Source organism: Stegodyphus dumicola, chromosome 1 (genome assembly GCF_044657685.1).
Source record: "Stegodyphus dumicola isolate Sdum_Otavi_A_Nest chromosome 1, ASM4465768v1".
NCBI lineage: Eukaryota > Metazoa > Arthropoda > Arachnida > Araneae > Eresidae > Stegodyphus > Stegodyphus dumicola.
This window is the reverse complement of record NC_140768.1, coordinates 46,965,188-46,984,849: the sequence shown is the minus strand read 5'-3', so window position 1 is coordinate 46,984,849 and position 19,662 is coordinate 46,965,188. Positions and strand designations below refer to the sequence as shown.

At 31.3% G+C, this 19,662-nt stretch overlaps 1 protein-coding gene across 6 annotated transcripts in view; it reads left to right on the top strand.

Annotated features, from left to right (window-relative positions):
- Nucleotides 1–19,662, top strand: part of LOC118188171 (CUGBP Elav-like family member 1-A) — a 120,674-nt gene that overhangs the window by 25,808 nt on the left and 75,204 nt on the right. For all 6 annotated transcript variants that reach the window (XM_085814230.1, XM_085814221.1, XM_085814227.1 and 3 more), the window contains 2 exons: nt 3,529–3,654; nt 10,698–10,777. In XM_085814230.1, the coding sequence (XP_085670356.1) occupies nt 3,529–3,654; nt 10,698–10,777 (206 nt within the window). The remainder of the gene's footprint in view (nt 1–3,528; nt 3,655–10,697; nt 10,778–19,662) is intronic.

The window sequence follows — 19,662 nt, the reverse complement described above, 5'->3', positions numbered from 1 at the left end:
TAATTTTAGCAAAGTGCCTAAACCACATTTGATGTTATTCTCACTTTCAACAAATAAGCTAAATTTCAAAATGTGCCAATATATAAATTCACATATATCTTTGGAAATTTTGAATAAAAATCTTTAATTTTTTGTAGGTATGCTTAGAAATACATCTACTTTAAGATGATGGTAAAAGTTTTATGTATTACAATTCAAAATTTTTTTTTCCAAAAATATGTAAAAATACAAATTTAAAAAATAAATCATAAAAAATGGGTGAATTGTATTTGGAATGAACCTAAATTTTAAAATGTGAAAGGAAGAAGCAAATAAGTTTATTAAACAAAGAGAGATTAATAATATGACAGTTTGGCATAATATGAGTCTTAGAATCGAAATATGGAAAAAAATTGGCGTGTCATTTCAGAAAAAGACAGATTTTGTGCCAAACTACCTATGTTAGAACAATGCTATATATAAATCTAATGCATAGCCTAAGTCGTGCTTCCGAGATATGAAAAATGCAAGTTGAATTTAATTTTTTTGCACAGTGTACATCTTTAATGTAGTGTATTTTTAATTGCTTTAGCTGCTTTCATTATAGCCTTTATATGTCTTATAATAATTTCACTGCAGTAGTAAGTTACGAACTGTTTTATATATTTTTTTAATTACTCTATGTATAATTTAATAAATTAAATTACTGATTGTTAAAGAAGCCTGCCATAGCATGATTTTCTCCTTTAAACAGAAATAATATAGAAAATGAGCCCCATTTAGGGGCCAGAGAGCTAGCTGCAACTATAAAGTTATAGTTTGTCTTTGTTCAGTGCACTAATCCTGTTCTTCCATGCAAGCCAGCAGTTATATACAATTTAATGATCTAGTATTTCTCTTTTTTAATCATGCACAAGAGGGGTGTCAACATTTTGTGTTTGTGTAGAGGGGATCCTATTCATTTAAATTTTTAACTAAAGTGAAAGCATTTACCACTTTACTAATATCATGTATAATAAATTGTGAATGAGATACATTCTGGTGACATCGGAGGTCACGTGATGTAAGAACTGCTAATGTAAACAAACAAGCTTGTGCTGTGGTAAATGTGTTGAAAATTCAGAAACTGTTTATTTTTAATTAATTATGAAATTTGCATTTCATATTTAATTATTATTTCATCCATTAATTAAGTGTTCATTCATTTGGTTAGTATAATTATGGTAACTTATATGTTATTGTTATCTTCATGATAATCTTTTGCTCACTGCTTTACCATGTTTTGATTGTTAATATTTATTTATGAATTCTTTCCTTGCTCTGATAATTAATTCTTTTATAAAAAATGAATACATTAAATCATGTTTACATAGAGTGCTCTTCCACACTGAAAAGAAAGTTACTATAAATATTTTTAAGCATAATTTTATCAGCTTAAGGAGCAGAACAGTAAATATAAATAGTTGGTTTCTAATAATCGTAATAGTCAAATATCCGTAATAGTCAAATATCCAGAGCACTGTAAAAGCAATTGGCCCTTAAATCATGTAAGAACAACGATGCCAATGTTCAAAATTAATATATAATTTTATGCAACTTAAAATTTAATTCTTAGCAACTGACTATTATCCTCTTGATAGTATAAAGTGCAAATTACACATTTTGTACACACAAACACATTTTGTATACTATAATATAAATGTCACAAAGAAAAATATAAAGATTTGTGCAACTGAGTTCACTGCAGTACTAGCTGTGAAACTAATAATTTTTCATAGTATATTTTTCTTCATTTTATAATAATAAATAATAAAAAAGTACTATCTGTATACATTTTAAATATTAAAAAAATAAATTTGAAGTTATTTTTAATTTTATGAGTTGCATAATTTATGTGCAGAATTTTTTATTTTAAATTATGTAGCTCAAAAAGATTTTTAAGTGTATTTACCATAGGACATAGACTAGTGTAATTCTAATGCATATACTTAAGGCACATGTTATAAACTGACACAACCACTGATTTTCAACAACTAAATATACATACTAATTTAATATTTAAACTAAAAAACTCGGCAATTTCCTATGAAAATTTAGAATTAAATATAAATTCTTATAAAAGCATCCTGTTATATTAATATGTTTCAGTATTACTGATGTTTCTAATATTACAGCTGTTGGTATTAATTAATTAATTAATGAAATTAGTAAAATTTTAGCAGCATAAAATGTTCTATGACTCTAATTAATATTAATGAAAGAAAATTGGCTTTGTATTTATGTTCTTGCAGATAAACAGATCTTTCTCAAATTCTGCTATTTCAGTAATTTAGAACAACTATTCATGAACTATGAATATACTATTATTACACATACATTTAAAAGTTTGGAAAATGTTATTCAAGGCCTTGGGAATAGTTTTCAATTAACTGATGTACACTTAATATTCTTAATAAAAACATTATTAATACTGGTCAGCATCCCGCATAAGAAAAATTTATAAAGTTTTCTGCAGAAATTTGCACGGATGTTTCATAATTAATTGATTTCTTCATTTCGGCCTTAACACTACTTGTTATAAGTACCGTGATATCTGGCATTACTTTGAAACAAATATTGTTCACATGTTTTTCCTTGAATAACAGAAGACCCTACTTGTTGACATCAAGAAAAGGGATGTCATTTTCAATCATATTTTTTTAATTTCTTGCAATAGCCATAAATTTGTAAATTCAAAAAATCAATTAATTTCAGCGAAATATCTGCTATCAACTCCATTGTAAACATAGCACATGCGGATGCTGTTTTTCTTAAACATGTGACCACATTTTCCCTCTTCTTCTCTTGTGGAATGTATCTCATTGTTGCACATATATGTTGCTTGAAGCTTTTCAATAGCTTAATTTGATTGGTCATTAGTTGGGGTACTAGAGAAAATTTTACTGAAGCAAATTTTTCATATTGTTGTTTGCATATTAATTAATAATTGTGAGTTTTTATTGCTTGTGTATAAATTTAATAGCCAGATGTTATTTCTCCTTTTGGATTGTTTGGAAAATTTCTTGTATGTACTTTAAATAATTAGCAATTAATATTTTTAGATTTGAAGTGATTTACCAAGTTCTGTGCCTCTTGTGCATTTGCATCATTTTATTTATTGCAAATGTAGCACTAGTCAAATGAAAGTGTTGTGTGAAAGTAACTAAAATTGGAGTGATTAAAAAAAGGGTGAACAGTGAATGGAGTAATTACAAAAGCAGCAGTCCCCCCCCCAACAAAAAGGAAAACGTTTGATGTCAAAGATTGAAAAGAGTCCTAAGTCATAAGTTGGAGGAGATATTTAAATAATAAAAAGACTGAAACTTGTTGCTGGAAAATGTAATATATTGATATAGTGTAATGATCAAGTGTGAATGTAAAGCAAATTTATCTCCAAAATTTTATTCATCAATAAAATTGAACAAAAGATAGACAATATTATTAAAACTAACAAATTTTTGTCAGTTTTTATTTAATGTTATTTTAAGTTGATTTAATGTTTTTTTACAGAAAGAAAATTATTCATCGGCATGCTATCAAAAAAATGTACCGAAAATGAAGTTCGAGTTATGTTTTCTTCTTTTGGGCAAATTGAAGAATGTACAGTTTTAAGAGATATCAATGGACAAAGCAGAGGTAAAAATTCTTTTCATTTTCTTTTGAACAAACAAAATATTTGTAGGATAATAATAATTATGAATAAAGTTTTTGTTTCCTTTGAATTTACATTTCCATCGTAAATATGTTTAATGTGTAATAAATAATTTACAACTTATAAATATATTGTTTGCTAAAATTAAATATCTGATTTTATGTCTATAGTGATTATCCTTAATCTTCTGTATCATTCGTCACTAAAAATCACAGTACCCTGCCTGCCCCCCCTTTTTAATTTTCAAACTCATAGTGAATATTGTGGTTGTTGAATTTTAATTTGGGGTGACGATGAAAGTTTTGGTACAGTGTGAAACCTGGTTCCTTTTCAAAAGAGCATACATGTAAGTTAAAGATAATCTTTAATGGGTGCTTTCCTTGAGCTTAGCAAAACTGATGAACAGGGTTTGTCAACCTATGACATGGGAGAAATAAACATAGCATGAAGAAGCTATGAATTGAATAGCAGATGATTAACTTGACTGATATGTCAGCAGGTACATGGCTGCAGCAGTTCCATATAATAGTTATAGTCATTGACAGCTGTATTCCATGTTAGGATTCCATTCATCCGCTCATTGCACTATGCTGATTGGCCACATGGATAACCAATTATGTCAGGAAGACGCACAGTCTCCTCATACACACATCCCGTCTTGCCTTCTATAGTTGGACTATATATAGCATAGAACTTTACACATCTTCAGTACTGTGCAAGGGAGAATGTAAATTTCCTAACAGTGGTGTATTATTTTTAGCAGAGAATTATGAACAGAATTGGAAGGGGATATTATGAAATTGTTTGTTTAAATACTAGTGTAACTTTTTTTTTTCATATTCCCCCTTTTTTAATTAACTCTTTGAGATACACCATAAAAAATTTTACATGGAATTTTCATTGCTTTTATTAGATTTTTGAAGATAAATATATATGATAATGTTAACTCGGTGCACAGTTGTATAAAAAATGTAATAATAGACATGGAGCAAAAAATTTGAAAACTGTCTTATTTGTTTATATATATATATAAAAAAAAAAAAAAGAAAAGAAAAGAAAAAGAAAGAAAGCCTGTAGCATTTAAAAAAATATATAAATTGCTACTAAAAAATGAACTTCAAATAAAGTCAGTGTTAAATTTTCAGTCGTAAAATTAACTAGTTTAATAGCAATTTTGCCAAAATTTCCTGCACATTGGTTTGAAATAACATAAAGAAAATATCTGATGCGTATAACTTGCAAAATCCAGTAATATTTTTAAATTTTTAAGTTTTCAAAAGGGCAAAATTAGTAAAACTTGAATTACTGTTTTTGATTGTGTAAAGTACCAGTTATTGATTATATGCATTTGTACCATATTTTATTAGTTAATTACAAACAGAATTTGAAATATATATGACTGTGTGTGTTTGAGAGAGAGATAAAAAGTAAGTAAAATGAACTTTTATTCTGTCTCCTTTTTTGATGTGATAATTTCTTTTTTGAATTCTAAAAATGGTAATGTGTCTATAGTAAATCTCTCTAAATTGCATCATTTGAAAATTCATCATTGCTCCATGATCTTATGTAATGTTAATGATGTAGGTACTTATAATATAACATTTCAACCAATCATATTTTTTAAATTATGATCTAAAACCTCTAGCAACTGGTAAAAATGAGATCAAACCAAAACTTTATTATTCTTGGCCAGACCTTTGTACTGGAAATAACAGGCAGTAACCACCGGTAGGCAGATTTTCTCTCTGGAGCTGAGATTCAGCTACAAGCTTTTTTATAACAACTTTAATATATGATATCAGAGTTGGAATTACCGTGCCCACTGGCACCAGACTTGACCTCTAGTTGATTCTCATTAACTCTTTGAAAGGCACTGGTATATAATATATACTGGTTGTTTGTCAATTTTTTAACCTCCGAAAAAAATGCCAATTTCTCTACACCAAAAGCTATAATAGTAGTAAGTTTCTATTGTTTCCTTTTGATTCTAAATGGCAGCACCACCCAACGAATGCTCAGTATTTTGCAATTATGGAATTAATGTACATTGCTCCAAGGTATCATGTTTGAAGATTGATAAATTCTCTTGGAGGGAAAGAAAAAATTTAAAATCTGTAAATATATGACGTACACATGCTGAACCTTTTAAATTTACTGCATTTTAACCAAAACTGATAATTAAAAGAAGATTATGTATACGTTTTTAATACCGGTGCGCCTCTACTGAAGGTACCTTGTCAATAGATGGCAGCACCAGGTTTCTTCTTCTCTGCTCTGTGAAATGATAGCATTTCTTTACATCGTAATAGTTTATGATGTAATAATTTCTTTATGAATGACTTACAAGTTGTTTAAGATTCGGTATTATGCTCATAAAGGGATGGGGAGTTTACGGACCCTGCACTAAGACTGTAGCATTTCTTTACATTATAATAGTTTATGATGTAATAATTTCTTTATGATTAACATACAAGTTGTTTAGGATTCAGTAGTATGTTCATGAAGGGATGGGGAGTTTACTGACCCTGCACTAGGACTGAATACAAGTATATTTGTTTCTTTTTATTCTTTTTTTACTCCGCTTGAGTTTCATTTGTCTCTATTTAGCTAAAATTTTAAATTCAGCACTTCATCCTTTTCCAAGGGAAAGACTCATCGATTTCAAAATTGCCGTCTGGGGTCAAAATTTTACACAATTGTAGGGGTTAAATGTGGCATGAAAAAAGATACCCGTTTTACTTCATGTTTTCCAAAATCCTAGAATCCAACGAAAATGAAAGGAGATGATTGAAAACTGATTTGTCATTCCAGAATCACGCCTTTTCCCTTTGTGTGGTGTGATAAGATCACACAAAGAGAAAATATGGGAATTGGCACAAAAACTGCTGATTTGAAAGCATGCTTTTATTTTTATTGTCTCTGTTAATTTCAGATGAAAGCCTAGGGAACGCAAGAAAAATTTAGGGTTAGGTTTCAAATAGGTTGTTTTTGAAATAAATTTCACAGTTTATGAAATGAGGGAAAATATTTCTAAGGCTCGTTTGAGATGCAAACTAGAATTTATCTAAAAGATGAAAAGGAGCCCCTAGGAAGCCAAAGGAGTTGAAAATCGAAATAAGAGCTTTGAGGTGTATAAAATAATAAAGTTGTTTAACGGCGTTTCTTCCTGAACAAAAGGATATATTACAACCTATATTTACAAAAAATAAGAAAGGGGCCCTTACGGTCCTCGATAATCTAAAGTGTGTGTGCAGAGGGGGGGGGCGATTCTTGATATCATAGCATGAACCATGGTTTTCTTACATATTATCTAAAGTATAAAATATGACTTCAAAAAATGCAACATACTTTCTCATCTGAGTTGTACTGTTTCATTTTAAAATTTTTTGGCTGTTATATCTCCTTGTAATATTATACTAGTTCAGTTACAGCATGATACAATTTACTCATGCAGTGTTATATTTGCTAAATTTTTTCTAAAATAATAATATTGAAGTTAAATCAAGTTCAAAAGCTTTTTACCATGTTTTACATAAGTATGTTTAGCTGGGTTGAATCATCAAAGTTCATAAAAACATAAATTTTATTTTTAAAATGTTAAATTTCTAACAAAATTTTAAAAGTTTTTGTCTTCAAACTTACATAACCATATTCAAGCACCCACTTCTACATATGCACGTCAAATGTATGCAAAATTAATTTAAAAAACAAAAATTAACAATTGGCAGCTACCTGGAAAAAAAATGTCTTAGGGCTTTTTCTCAAAACTTAGGATTTTGCTCTAGTTTTTTTTTTTTTTTTTTTTTTCCAAGTCTCAATTTTGTGTTTTCAGGGTCCATAAGTTATAGTTCATGCAAAATTTTACCACAATTTAAATTATTTTATATACTGCCCATCAAAGGGTTAAAAGATTTAAAGTGTACTCATTTCAGTTAAGGGGTCTCAAAAGAATCTCGTATTATTATTTTTCGTTACTACCTTCCCATTTTGGGAGTGGGGAATTGGCATGCCTGCTGCCTTCCTTGGATATGATAACCATTTCTTGGGCTCTCTCTCTGGAATCAGAAACCCTGATTCCCTGTCAACCTGATAGGTGTGTATAACCAACCATTGACAGTTGATAAAACAGACACTTGAAAGATATGTTGCCGAAACAAGGCCCTGCTGTGATGAGCCAAAAGTCACTACATAATATAGAATGAGATCTGATTGGTATTGGTATGATAAAAGTGCTTATCCCCAGAGTGTCAGAGCTCTGCTGCATGTAATTAGCTGTAGAATTGCCACAGTTATCCAAGTAGTAAGAACCAAGGAACCCAGAACAGGGAGTTAGTGATAAAAAATAGCAATACAGGACTTCTTCAAGACCCCGTATTTAGAATGAGTACACTAACAAGGATCAATTGAATGGCAAGTCTGGTGCCAGTAACCATGGTAATTTCAGCTTCTATAGCATATATTAAGGTTGTTGCAGTTAAAAAGCTTATAGTTGGATCTTAGTCGATTACCAACTGTGCTGTCGGTTACTGCCTTTTCTGAATAACCAGCTGTCTTCCTAGCTTGCTATGCACTGTTGTTTTTCCCCCCTCTCCAAATATATTACAAAAATGTAATAATAATCAATTTAGCTATTCAAGAACAAGCTTCCTCCCCTGCTAATTTAGCTGTGTCTAAAGATTTAATCAAGAATAAGGAAGTATTTAGTTGGCTGTGACTGCTCCTATCATCATAAGAACAAGCTTTCACATTCTATTATCATTAATTTCTGTGTCATAATCAGAAATGGTTTCATTGTATAAATATAATATTTAACTGTTTGTATAATGAAAAGTTTTTAATTATTTTTAAAATTTAGTCTCTTATTTGCTACTGTATTTCTAAATATTAATATTTTTTGCTTTACCTCCCCCCCCATTCCTTGAGATACATTACACAAATTCTGTATGAAATTTTAGATGCTTCTGTAATTAGATTTAATAATAATTTCTTGCTTTCATGCTTAGGAGAAGATCTTAATTAGTTCTGAGTTTAAATAATTTTTTTCGATAACTACAAGTATTGCTATTAGCTCTTCACTTTTTTAATCAAAAGCGGCAATGCCCCTATACATTTTTTTGTTGTTGTTGTTGTTGTTGGTTTTATATATTAAAGTATAGGTTTATGATTACAAAACTAATAAATTTTGATTTTAGCTTTAGCCTTAGTTTGGGAATATTACCGGAACATATTAAGACTAATTGAGAAAAATGTGATTCAGTATTATGAAATAAATAATTTATGTGCTAATCTTTAAACAAAGTAGATTATATGAAAATTGTTTTTTTGGTGCTCATCAAAGTGCATAAAATATCATGATCAGTATATATCTTTGGATAGTAGCATCATTAGAGTACATTCTGATGAATAAAAATATTTGATAACTTTGTGTGCCATTGAAGTATAGGGAGGTAACCATAATGTGCTTTGCCATAATCAGATTAATCAATTCCACTTTGAATATTTTTTTTTATATACAATTTCATGTAACATAAACAAAAGTATTTTTAAAGGCAGAACAAAGTTATTGCATCATGTTGAGGATATAGATATCCCTCATGATTTTCAATCTGATATTATTATATGTAGATTGTTTCGTAAAATTAATATATATTTGCTTTTTTACTTTTATACATATTTGTTAAAAATTAAATTTAAATTTGTTTAAATTTATATATATATATATATATATATATATATATATATATATATATATATATATATATATATATATATATATATATATATATATGAGTAAGGTTATTAAAGTAATTTTGAAATTATAGATTCTCAAAGAGAGGAACAGTTTATGCCATAACATGCTTTAATTATAAGAGGACAAAATGGTGTGTAGTAGCATTTCTATAAGAGATAAAATAGCTTGTGTAAATAATAGAATAGTTTCATGAGTCCCTTTAATCATATTATGGCTTATAAATGTGTGACTGTATGAAAAATGCAGTACAGTACAAAGTCCGTAATCCGAACTCGTTGGGACTTGGGCGATTCCGGATTAGGGTTTTTTCTGGATTATAGATAATTAATTTAAATCTGGTAAGATGGTATGCAGAAATTATACAATTAAAAATATGAAACTGTAATTTATGAAATAAAGAGCAATTATGATCTAAAGGGTATCAAAATTTACAAAACAAAGAGCTTTATTTATTTGTTTACTTTATTAAACATTTCTTTCAATGTAAGTTGTTTAAGTTGCTTCATTTTTTGTGCTAATACTGTTTAATTCTTCCTTCTATAAACAGACATAATTTCTTGTTCAGTTACAAAGTTCCACTGTTCAAATCCTGTAATTGCTGTGTCGAGAATACCGACTAACTTGTCAATCGAAATTTTTTCATTTTCAGTAACAATAACATTTCGTTTTCGTTTTCTGTCACTTTCTTCACTATCAGAAGCGCACATGTGTAAACGCTTTGCTGGCTTTACGCGCATGCGTAGTGGACCCGCACATCAAACGCGCATGTGTAAACAAACACATTACGCTCATGTATAAGTTTGTGGCTTTGAGGTCCAGATTATAGACCATTCCGGATATTGGACATCCAGATTACGGACTTTGTACTGTATAAGTATTTGAAAAACCTCTTAGAATTAATACTGAATGCTACCAATCTGTGTCGTGTAGGTGCATTAGTTAACTGGTTAGGAACACCTAGAAAAGTTTGCTCTAGATATGCTTTAAAATGTATGTCAATTAAGTTGAACAACACTCATATGGAAAAATTAAAATTCTTTTTGCTAAGAAATTTGCTTTTTTTTTTTTTTTTTTTTTTTTTAAGCATTTGGGTTGATCAGTTCAAAAGAAAATTTTTTTCAAACTGTACTATGATCTGTTATGTAAACATTAAAAAGATTATACATGAGTATTATAATTAAAATGTGAATGATTAAAAGTTTTTGTACACATTCTAAGTTTTATAATATCCAGAGTTACATTAAAATTATTAACAATTTGCAATATTTTTAATAGGGTGTGCTTTCATAACTTATGCATCCCGACAGTGTGCTATTAATGCCATAAAATCTATGAATCATTCACAGACCATGGATGTAAGTAATTTGTATTACACTTTATTATACTATGTAAGAAAATGCATTTGTTAAGCTAAAAATGGTCGTACTTAAAAATATCTCCAGATGAAGTTGTATTAAAGGTGTTTAAAGCCCCGTTCACATGCAACGCTCCTTCGCACAGCTGCCGTTAGCAAGGGGAGAAAAAGGAGACATGAAAGAGTTTCGTCTTTAGGACCCGTTCAGAAGACCACTGTCTTCCTTCCCCTTTACACTTAAGCCTCTGTGAACAATCACGTCTCCGAATTCACAGATTTCTAATACTGTTTACACATTTTTAACATTGTTTACTGTTGTTAATTTTGTAATCTGGACTTTCGCAACTGGTACCTGAACTTTCGTGATGGTTCCTGAAAAATACATGCGTTTTAATTATTATTATTTTATAAGCTGTTATTTAGTTCACTCTTGGTGCTTGTCGCTATTTTTAAAAGATGGTCATGGATTTTTAAACTGCTTTCCGATAAGATATAGAACTCAAACTTTGTACATACACTGCTTGTGGATGTGGAGTCACACTTTTGATTTTTAGAGGACTAGATTTTTTTTCAAATTTAAAGCTGAAACGATTTTTTGCAAATATTAACAAATAAACTGAGAATCTCAGAATATTATAGTTTGCACCATAACACACTGTGGAGGAAAAAAAAATTAAATGAAATTTTTAGCGTAATTTTTTTAAAAATATTTTGGGAGAATTTTTGAAAATTGTTCAGATTTTTAGACTTCTTGACGCCCATTAATTTTAAAATTTCATATCTAAAAATATATCGGTTACAAACTTCTGACATTTTTACAGCTTATAAAACAAGCGTTTCGCATTTAAAAAAATGATACAGAAAATTAATTGGATGATTTTTTTACTTTTTTGAAAGATGTGCAATGAATGAGAATGGGAAATACTGGTTCTTCTTGGGCATCAATTCGAAACATCGGTTTCAAAGTAATAATCTCATTATACCACACTATTTTTATGACATTATTTATGCTATATAAGTTGTTATTGTTGCCAATTGTTAGTTCAGCGTCAGATTGGAGATATTTCTGAGTTAACTTTCTCTTAAGATGCGTTTTGCATTCCGTTGTGTTTAACGTTCTTATTAGATTGAAGCATAACTACTGATTATACTTAGTGATATTCTAAACACTTATACGGGTATTTCTGTGGAAAATTCCAGAACTTTGAAGTGTTTCTGTTGATAAAATTATCAGGTTCAATGTTCCTTTTAACCTTCTTCGGGAACATACAAGGACCTGACTAGGAACAGAGAGCTTACTAAAGCTATGTTCACTAATTGTAGTAAGTAGACAGGATACAGACGAAGGGTATACAAAACCCTTTATTTTTCTCTATATACAATAACTTCCGTACTTCGGAATACACTGACCCTCCACTCGGGGTCTAACGTAAAAAAGTATAAAAATAAAACTACACTCTAATTTAACTTTAGAACAATACACGTGGAAGATTGGCCTTATAATAACAGGAAGCGTATGTAGCACAGAGACTGTGAACACTACAATACGTTTAATTTATCAAGAGGATTAAAACCTCTGGCCTGGAAGGCAAATAGCAACTGCGTAACTTCTAAGGTAAGCGGCCTGCTTCGAACTCACTGCTTCCTCTCTTTCGCTTGGCAAAAAGGCCACACTTAAATACTTGGCGTTCGCCAGACAAACTTTGCATAAAATCCTTAACGCTTATAATTCTGGCCGGAAGTAGAAAATAAGAAGTGATAGTAAAGATTTAAAATAAAATAAACGTTAGTAAAACTTAAGATCCTTACAAAATAAATTTAATTAAGCTATCATCGGATTTGAGTGCAATGACAATCATTTACGAACTATTATCAATCTATTACAAACCCGTACGCACGCAACAATATTATAATTAATTAATGTATTAAATTGTTTTGAATGTGTTTTACAAATCTAAAACAGGTAAAGAAAAATTCTGCTTGCTTTTTATGAGTTTTTGCAATTTTTCTGGCCACATAAGGTTTTAAAAAAAAGGTTTGTAATTTGTTTATATTTACCAATTGAATAAATAGCACTACATTTGATTTATATATATATGTATGTATGTATGTGTGTGTGTGTGTGTACTGAAATTCAGTAAGAAAATTTTAAAGATTTGAAATCATTAAATGTCTATTTAGACAGTTTGCATTCTTTAAACTGCAAATGCAAACTGAGAAACCTTTTGCATTTTTTTCAATAAATCCTTTTACTTAAAATCTTAAACACATACAGGTATGGACTAATTTTTTTTATTATTTTTACTGCTTATTTAAAATTATATGCTTTATAAAAACAAGGAAGGGTTTTGCAAAATACTGAAAGGAAAAAATTATTTGAAATGAAAATGTGACTGAGATCATATTTGTTTTAAAGATTTTAGATAAGAGTGTATTTTTTTTTCTCAGAAACTAATTCATTAATTGCAAAATCATTCCTTGAAGTTATTAAGAACACTCTAATAAATACAATAAAAAAACTGGGGGGGAGACATTGAAAATTGTAGGAGAAGAAAGACATTTTAATTGTAAAATTTTTCTTCAAAAATTTAAATTAAAAATAAATACTAGCAAAACTTTTTTTCAGCTTAAAATTATTTTGTCTCACAAAACCGTTTAATAATATTCATAAAAAGTAGATGAAAATGCTTAAATTTGTTTTTAAAAAAAATCATTCAAAAGGTACCGAGTCCCTTGTCGCGTTGAAGCCGATATACACTTGTCTTAACTTTAGTTTTACTTTGAATGATATTTCTGGAATACCTAGCATCAGATAACCTTGTCTGTATTTGTCTATAATTTGCGTATCTTTTACAGTTCTATCTAATTTTTGGGGGGATGTTATCACATCCCCAGACATCCATCAGCGCGATTGTTTTGCTGACAGTCCAGCGAGCAGTAACTAAAATTAAGTGAACCGCACAGTATAGTACGGGAAATCTCCCCATTTGCCCTGCTCCTGAGAGGTAAGGAACATTCAACCAAGTTCTACCTCCAATTCGGCGAGGCAGTTAATGCTTGTCCCATGTGAACGGGACACGTTGGAAGAACCGGTTTTCACTACCGGTCGAATCTGCTCTTGTGAACGGGCTTAAAACCTTTAAATTTTATCTCAATAGACCATCTGTTAATGTATATATATATATATTTAATAAGAATAGAAAAATTTCAAATTAAGATGATATTTATTATTATTAGCACATTGCTTTTAATATTTGTATTGCACATTGCCCTTGATTTTCCCATTTGGAAATTCTATATGTCTAATCATTTTATTTGTTTACAATTAAAATTTCATAATTTAAAATTTTAATTAGCTGTATATGAATGAAATAGTGATATTGTATTTGTTTTATATACAGGGTGATTCTAAATTGTTTTTACAAATTAAGAGGGGTGATAGTACTCATGCAGATAAGCAGTAATTACCATAGAACACAGGGTCACATTCCACTCTAGGAGGCAGAAAAAAGGAATATTAGAATGCCAACCTGAACTTACAACAGTGTTGGGAGAGTGAATGAACAAGACCAAAAGTTGCACAATCAGTTAAATGAAAAACTCGCAGACAGTGCACAAAATGCATAAAACCGAAACTTGGCATTCGAGATCAGACTTTGATGGTAAACACTCAATTGCACATCTTTGGTTGGCAAGGTCTCAACCTTGCAAATGATTGCAACAAGTTGATTATCTAAATTATTTGGGGGGGGGGAACTGCTACCTTGATATTAAGTATCAAGGTAGCAATTTTAAATTATGAAATTTTAATTGTAAACAAATAAAATGATTAGACATATAGAATTTCCAATGGGGAAAATCAAGGGCAATGTGCAATACAAATATTAAAAGCAATGTGCTAATAATAATAAATATTATGTATCAAGGTAGCAGTTTTTTCCCCCTTCACTATCTTGTATTCTGTCCTCCTGGACTTACTGTGCTGCACTCATTCTATGCGAAGCGCCCTTTTATGGGACACGAAGTTCTGACAGCTGGAACACAGCAAGAACTTTTCATGCTAATCTCGGCATACAGGAGAAGTTGGAGTTAGTTGATAATATTCAGCCATTGTGGTAATTCATCTGGATAAGTACTATTACCCCTCTTAATTTGTAAAAACAATTTAGAATCGCTCTGTATATATTTTAGCTCATTGCTTTTAATTTTTTTTCCCAAAGAATATTCAGAATTTTTCATTAATTTTGCATATTGCTTACAGATTACTTATGATTTTTCTGTTTCTTACTTGAGCTTTTCTTTTTAATTTAATAATGGATGTGTTCATCCAACTTCAGTACTACGGTTTACCGTAAACCTTCATCGGTTTGCCTTCCACCACACTTTAAATCATGTCATCCGACTAAACAAAAGTTAGCTTCATTTTATTCCTATGTTTTCCGTGCTCTTCAAGTTTGCTCCTCCAAACTAGCCCTTGATGAAGAACTAAAGTATTTAAAAGCAATAGCTATTGACAGGGGCTTTCCACCCAACATTATTAATCAAGCAGTTAAAAAATTCTCATCTCAACACACTAAAAGGCACAATCTTGTTTTAGGAGATTATAAAAATTCTGTTGTCATTCCCTTCTTTCCATCAATTAGCTATAAAGTTGCACATATTTTGCAGAAATTTAACTTTCGGGTTGTTTATTCTCCCATCAATAAAATTCAGAGTTCCATACTCAAGGACCCCATTCCGGATATGAATTCCTGGGGTATTTATAGGATTCCTTGCCAGTGTGGTTTAATTTACATTGGCCAAACTAAGAGAGCCTTAAAATTTCGCGTCAAGGAACATGAGGCATATGTTAGAAAAAAGGAAACACAGAAGTCTTCTGTTGCTCAACATTGTTGGTCCGAAAACCACACTTTCAGTTTTTCTGCTGCCAAAATTATTCAAAAAAATCTTCCATTGGAGAACTGGATTTTCTAGAGGCATTTCACATTCATAAAAATCTTTCTGTTCTAGTTAACGATCCTAATTCTAATCCAAATTTGCCTTCGGCCTTTAAAGAAATTATGTTTTAGTTCTGGTTTTACCAACAGATGGCGCCACTTGCTTATTCTTGTCCAGGCTTTCTTATCTTATCTAATCATTATTTCCTATCTTGTTCATTTGCGGTTTTGCAGCTGAAGATGGTGGTTCGGTAAAACCATCGAAACTAGTCCTGTGAAAATTTTGTAAATATAACGCTGATTTTTGTTGTTTGACTTCTGAATTACCCTTTTAATATCATATGGGGTGTAACATTCCCCTTCTCTAAAAGAACACTTGGTCACCCACCCTAAAAGAAGGGACAGAGAACCCTCTTTTCGACTCTGCCGGAAGGAGGGAGTGGACTTTCCCCCCTTGGTTGCAGGTGGGGAGAAAGTAAGAAGAGACTGAAATGGGAAAGAGAAAGGAGCAGACTCTAGTTTGCGCGCTCTACTGTAACGAAAATGTATTTTAAAGTATTTCTAAATTGTAATCTGTACATAGTTGTATATAAAGATAAATATTTAGCCTGGAACAGGTTTTGTTTATTTGGAGGAGATACGACTATGGTACAACTGGTGGCAGCAGTGGTGGGATTTTAAAAGGCCCACTAGTCAAACGAAGAAGTAATGCTTCAATTCGACACAGTTGAGTAGAATCATCCCGATTCTATGAGGTTTGCAGTTTCGAATCATCTAGATTCAATGAAGTTTTGACAGCACCCTCCTCATTCTGTGCAGTTTAAAAATCAGCTCAAGTTCTGATGTTGATCTGTATAAGTTGACAGAACGAAAATCATCCTGATTTTCACGTCGTATGAATCATGATTCCAGTTTCTTTCATCAAAAATCATCCTGATTTTTCTGTTGTAATCATACCAATTCCATTTCTTTGTTTGATCTAAGTGATATTTTAGAGAATCGCCATAGTTCTACAAAACGAGTTTTTTTTTTCATCAAAAATCATCCAGATTTTTGTGTTGTAATTTTCCAAATTTAGTTTCTTCGGTTGATCTAAGTGATATTTTAGAGAACCACCACGGTTCTGCACAACGAGTTTTTTTTCATTAAAATCATCCTGATTTTTATGTTATAACGTTAAAGTTCCATGTTGTGAAGGAAGAGGCAGCATGTTCTACAAAAGTTGATCACATAAATTCTGTGTTTATGGGAATGTCGTGATTCCGAATATCGTGTAAAAAGATATAGTGTCAGTGAATCTTCATCTAACAAGTCATCAAACAGGGTAAGTACCTTGATTTTTACATTAAGGCAGTGAGTGACTTATCCTAAGTAGTTAATTTTGTTAAAAGTTGATACATTGTCTTCCTTGCTATGCATTTTAACTCGTATGTATGCATATGTTATGGTGTTAGTTCATAATGATTACTCATAATAATTTGCATAATTGTTGAAATAATAAGGTAGAAATTCAGTAGCATAGAAAATACTGAAAGTCTTTTTACTGTTGTTATTCATTAGTCCAGTTTTAACATTTTTTAATGTAAGATCCAACAAAAATTAACTATGTTTGGAAGTAATGTATATTGGTTTTATTGTTATTTAACAGTATAAGAATTATTGACAATTTTATATTGGTTTTTTTAATGTACAAGAAAACACATCAGCACTACTGTTCTGAAAACTGAGATTTACTAAATTAAGTACAGTTGAAATTTATTTAATTGGATTGTTACTGATGTTGGGTTTATTGTGTACTAATTGTTATTGAAGTTGTGATTGAATTACTTACTGTTTTTATTAGTATATACTCAGATAAAAACTTGTTAAAACTCAATTCATTAATTCTGTAAATGTTGCCATAGTGTGTATTAGATTTTAATAATATTAAGGAATTTCAAGCGTTTTGAAAATTTTAGTACTGAGTATACTGAATTCTTGTTATATTAAGATTCAGATCATTTACGATGTTTGTAAAATCACTGTGCATTAATGGTTACTATTAGTAATGATAATCTCAGTAGCATTGTATTTTTGATTAGTGTGCGATAATTCTAAGTAAAGAAATTGAGTGTGGCACAAAGCTCAAAGACTTTGGTTAAAATGGCTTTCTTGGGAAAGGGAAAAAAGATTGACTTATATAACCTAGCAATAGAATTAGGAGAGGAGGATACAATGAGTCTAAAGATTGTGGAGCTAAAATCTCTGATACAAAAAAGTGCAGCGTATGACGAAGAGTTCGTTAAGGGTGTCTTCGAGGGAATAGTAAATGATAGGTTGGAGGAGGAGAGACTTCGAGAAAAAGAGAGAGAGGAGAGACTTAGAGAACAAGAGAGAGAGGATTGGCGGGCTAGGGAGATTTGACAATTTGAATTAGAAAGGCTAAGGATCGAGCCAATGGGTATATCGTCACCTGCGGTATCGGAAGATTCAAGATCGAGTAATAAGCAGTTTCATCATGAGATACAAAAAATTATTCAAAAATTTGATTCGTTGTATTTGACAATGTTTGAGAGACAAGCGAAGAGGTTTGGTATCGAGGAGAGTGACTGGGTAGCTTATTTGTTAGCACTATTGCCCATGGAAATCGTTCAACTTATATCTAAAGAACCCGAAGAAAAGGCTTGCGATTACATATATGTAAAGGCTTTGCTCTTAAAAAGATTCAAATTGAGCCCCGAAAAATTCCGTCTTAAATTCATTCAGCATCAATGAAAATCAGATGAAACATGGAGGGATTTGAGTTTTGCTCTGAGAAATTACTTAGATGGATGGTTAAGCGGTCTGGAGATAAACGATTTCGAGAAACTAAAGGTTTTGATGGTTACTGATCAAATGAAACGTCGAGTCGCCAGCGAAGTCAAGGAGCATCTGCTGGACTGGGTAAAGGTTACTTCGACAGCTAAGTTGGCAGATATGTTAGATGACTACGAAGATGTCAGAGGAATTCGGAAGAAATCAGCTCATCCAGGGTATCAAGACCAAAGGAAGAATGATAAGAATTTAACTGATCCTAAAGAGAAAAAGGGGGATGACGAGAAAAAAATGTTTCATCTCGAGCAGAACAAATGAAGACCAGCCAAAACAAAGCATTTGAAAAAAGAAAGGCTTCTAAGTATTTCGAATGAGGCTCAGAAAATCACCTTAGGTCCCAGTGCCCCAAACTCATAAAGGATAAATCACCAGCCATGGTAAACAACGTATACCAATATAAAAGCGCAGAGGAATTGTTGTCTCTGTTTATCACGGACGCATGAGTAAATGGTCATTCTATTAAAGTGCTGTGGGACACCGGAGCAAGCCTCGATTTGGTGAGTCATAACTATATCACTACGGAAATGTTTACGGGAGAAACAGTATGGGTGAGAAGTCCTTTGGATATGGAAGCGAAATGTCTACCATGCATAGAGCTTGAGATGAATGAAATTGGGCTCATCCAAACTCAAGCCGCAATCGTTGGAGTGGATTTAAACAGAGGTATGTACTTTCTGGGAAATCAAACTGCAGGAAGATTGCAATCACTAGTTCCAAATTCCATAAACGGCATAGAAACCCGGGCTATGGCCCGAAAGAAAAGTCAAAACCCACAGGAAGTGGTGGATCGGGTTTCGAGAAAAGCGACTTTTCGGGAAGACGGGGTCAGTGAGTCCCCCACTCCAATCGACCCTACCATGGGAACGGAAATTTTGCTACCGCAAACCGAGAGCAGTGGGGGAGAAATTGCTCTAATAAGGACTGACCAGAGGACATCTAGTGACTCCCAGAGAAGGTGTGAAACGTTAAAAGCGATTTACGACTCTATTAGTTCAAGAAATGGAAATCAATCATAGAAACATACTTACCGTATTGAGAACAGTCTTTTGTTTCGAGTTCAAAGAGATCGTTATAGAAATGAGAAAAAAATGCTGGT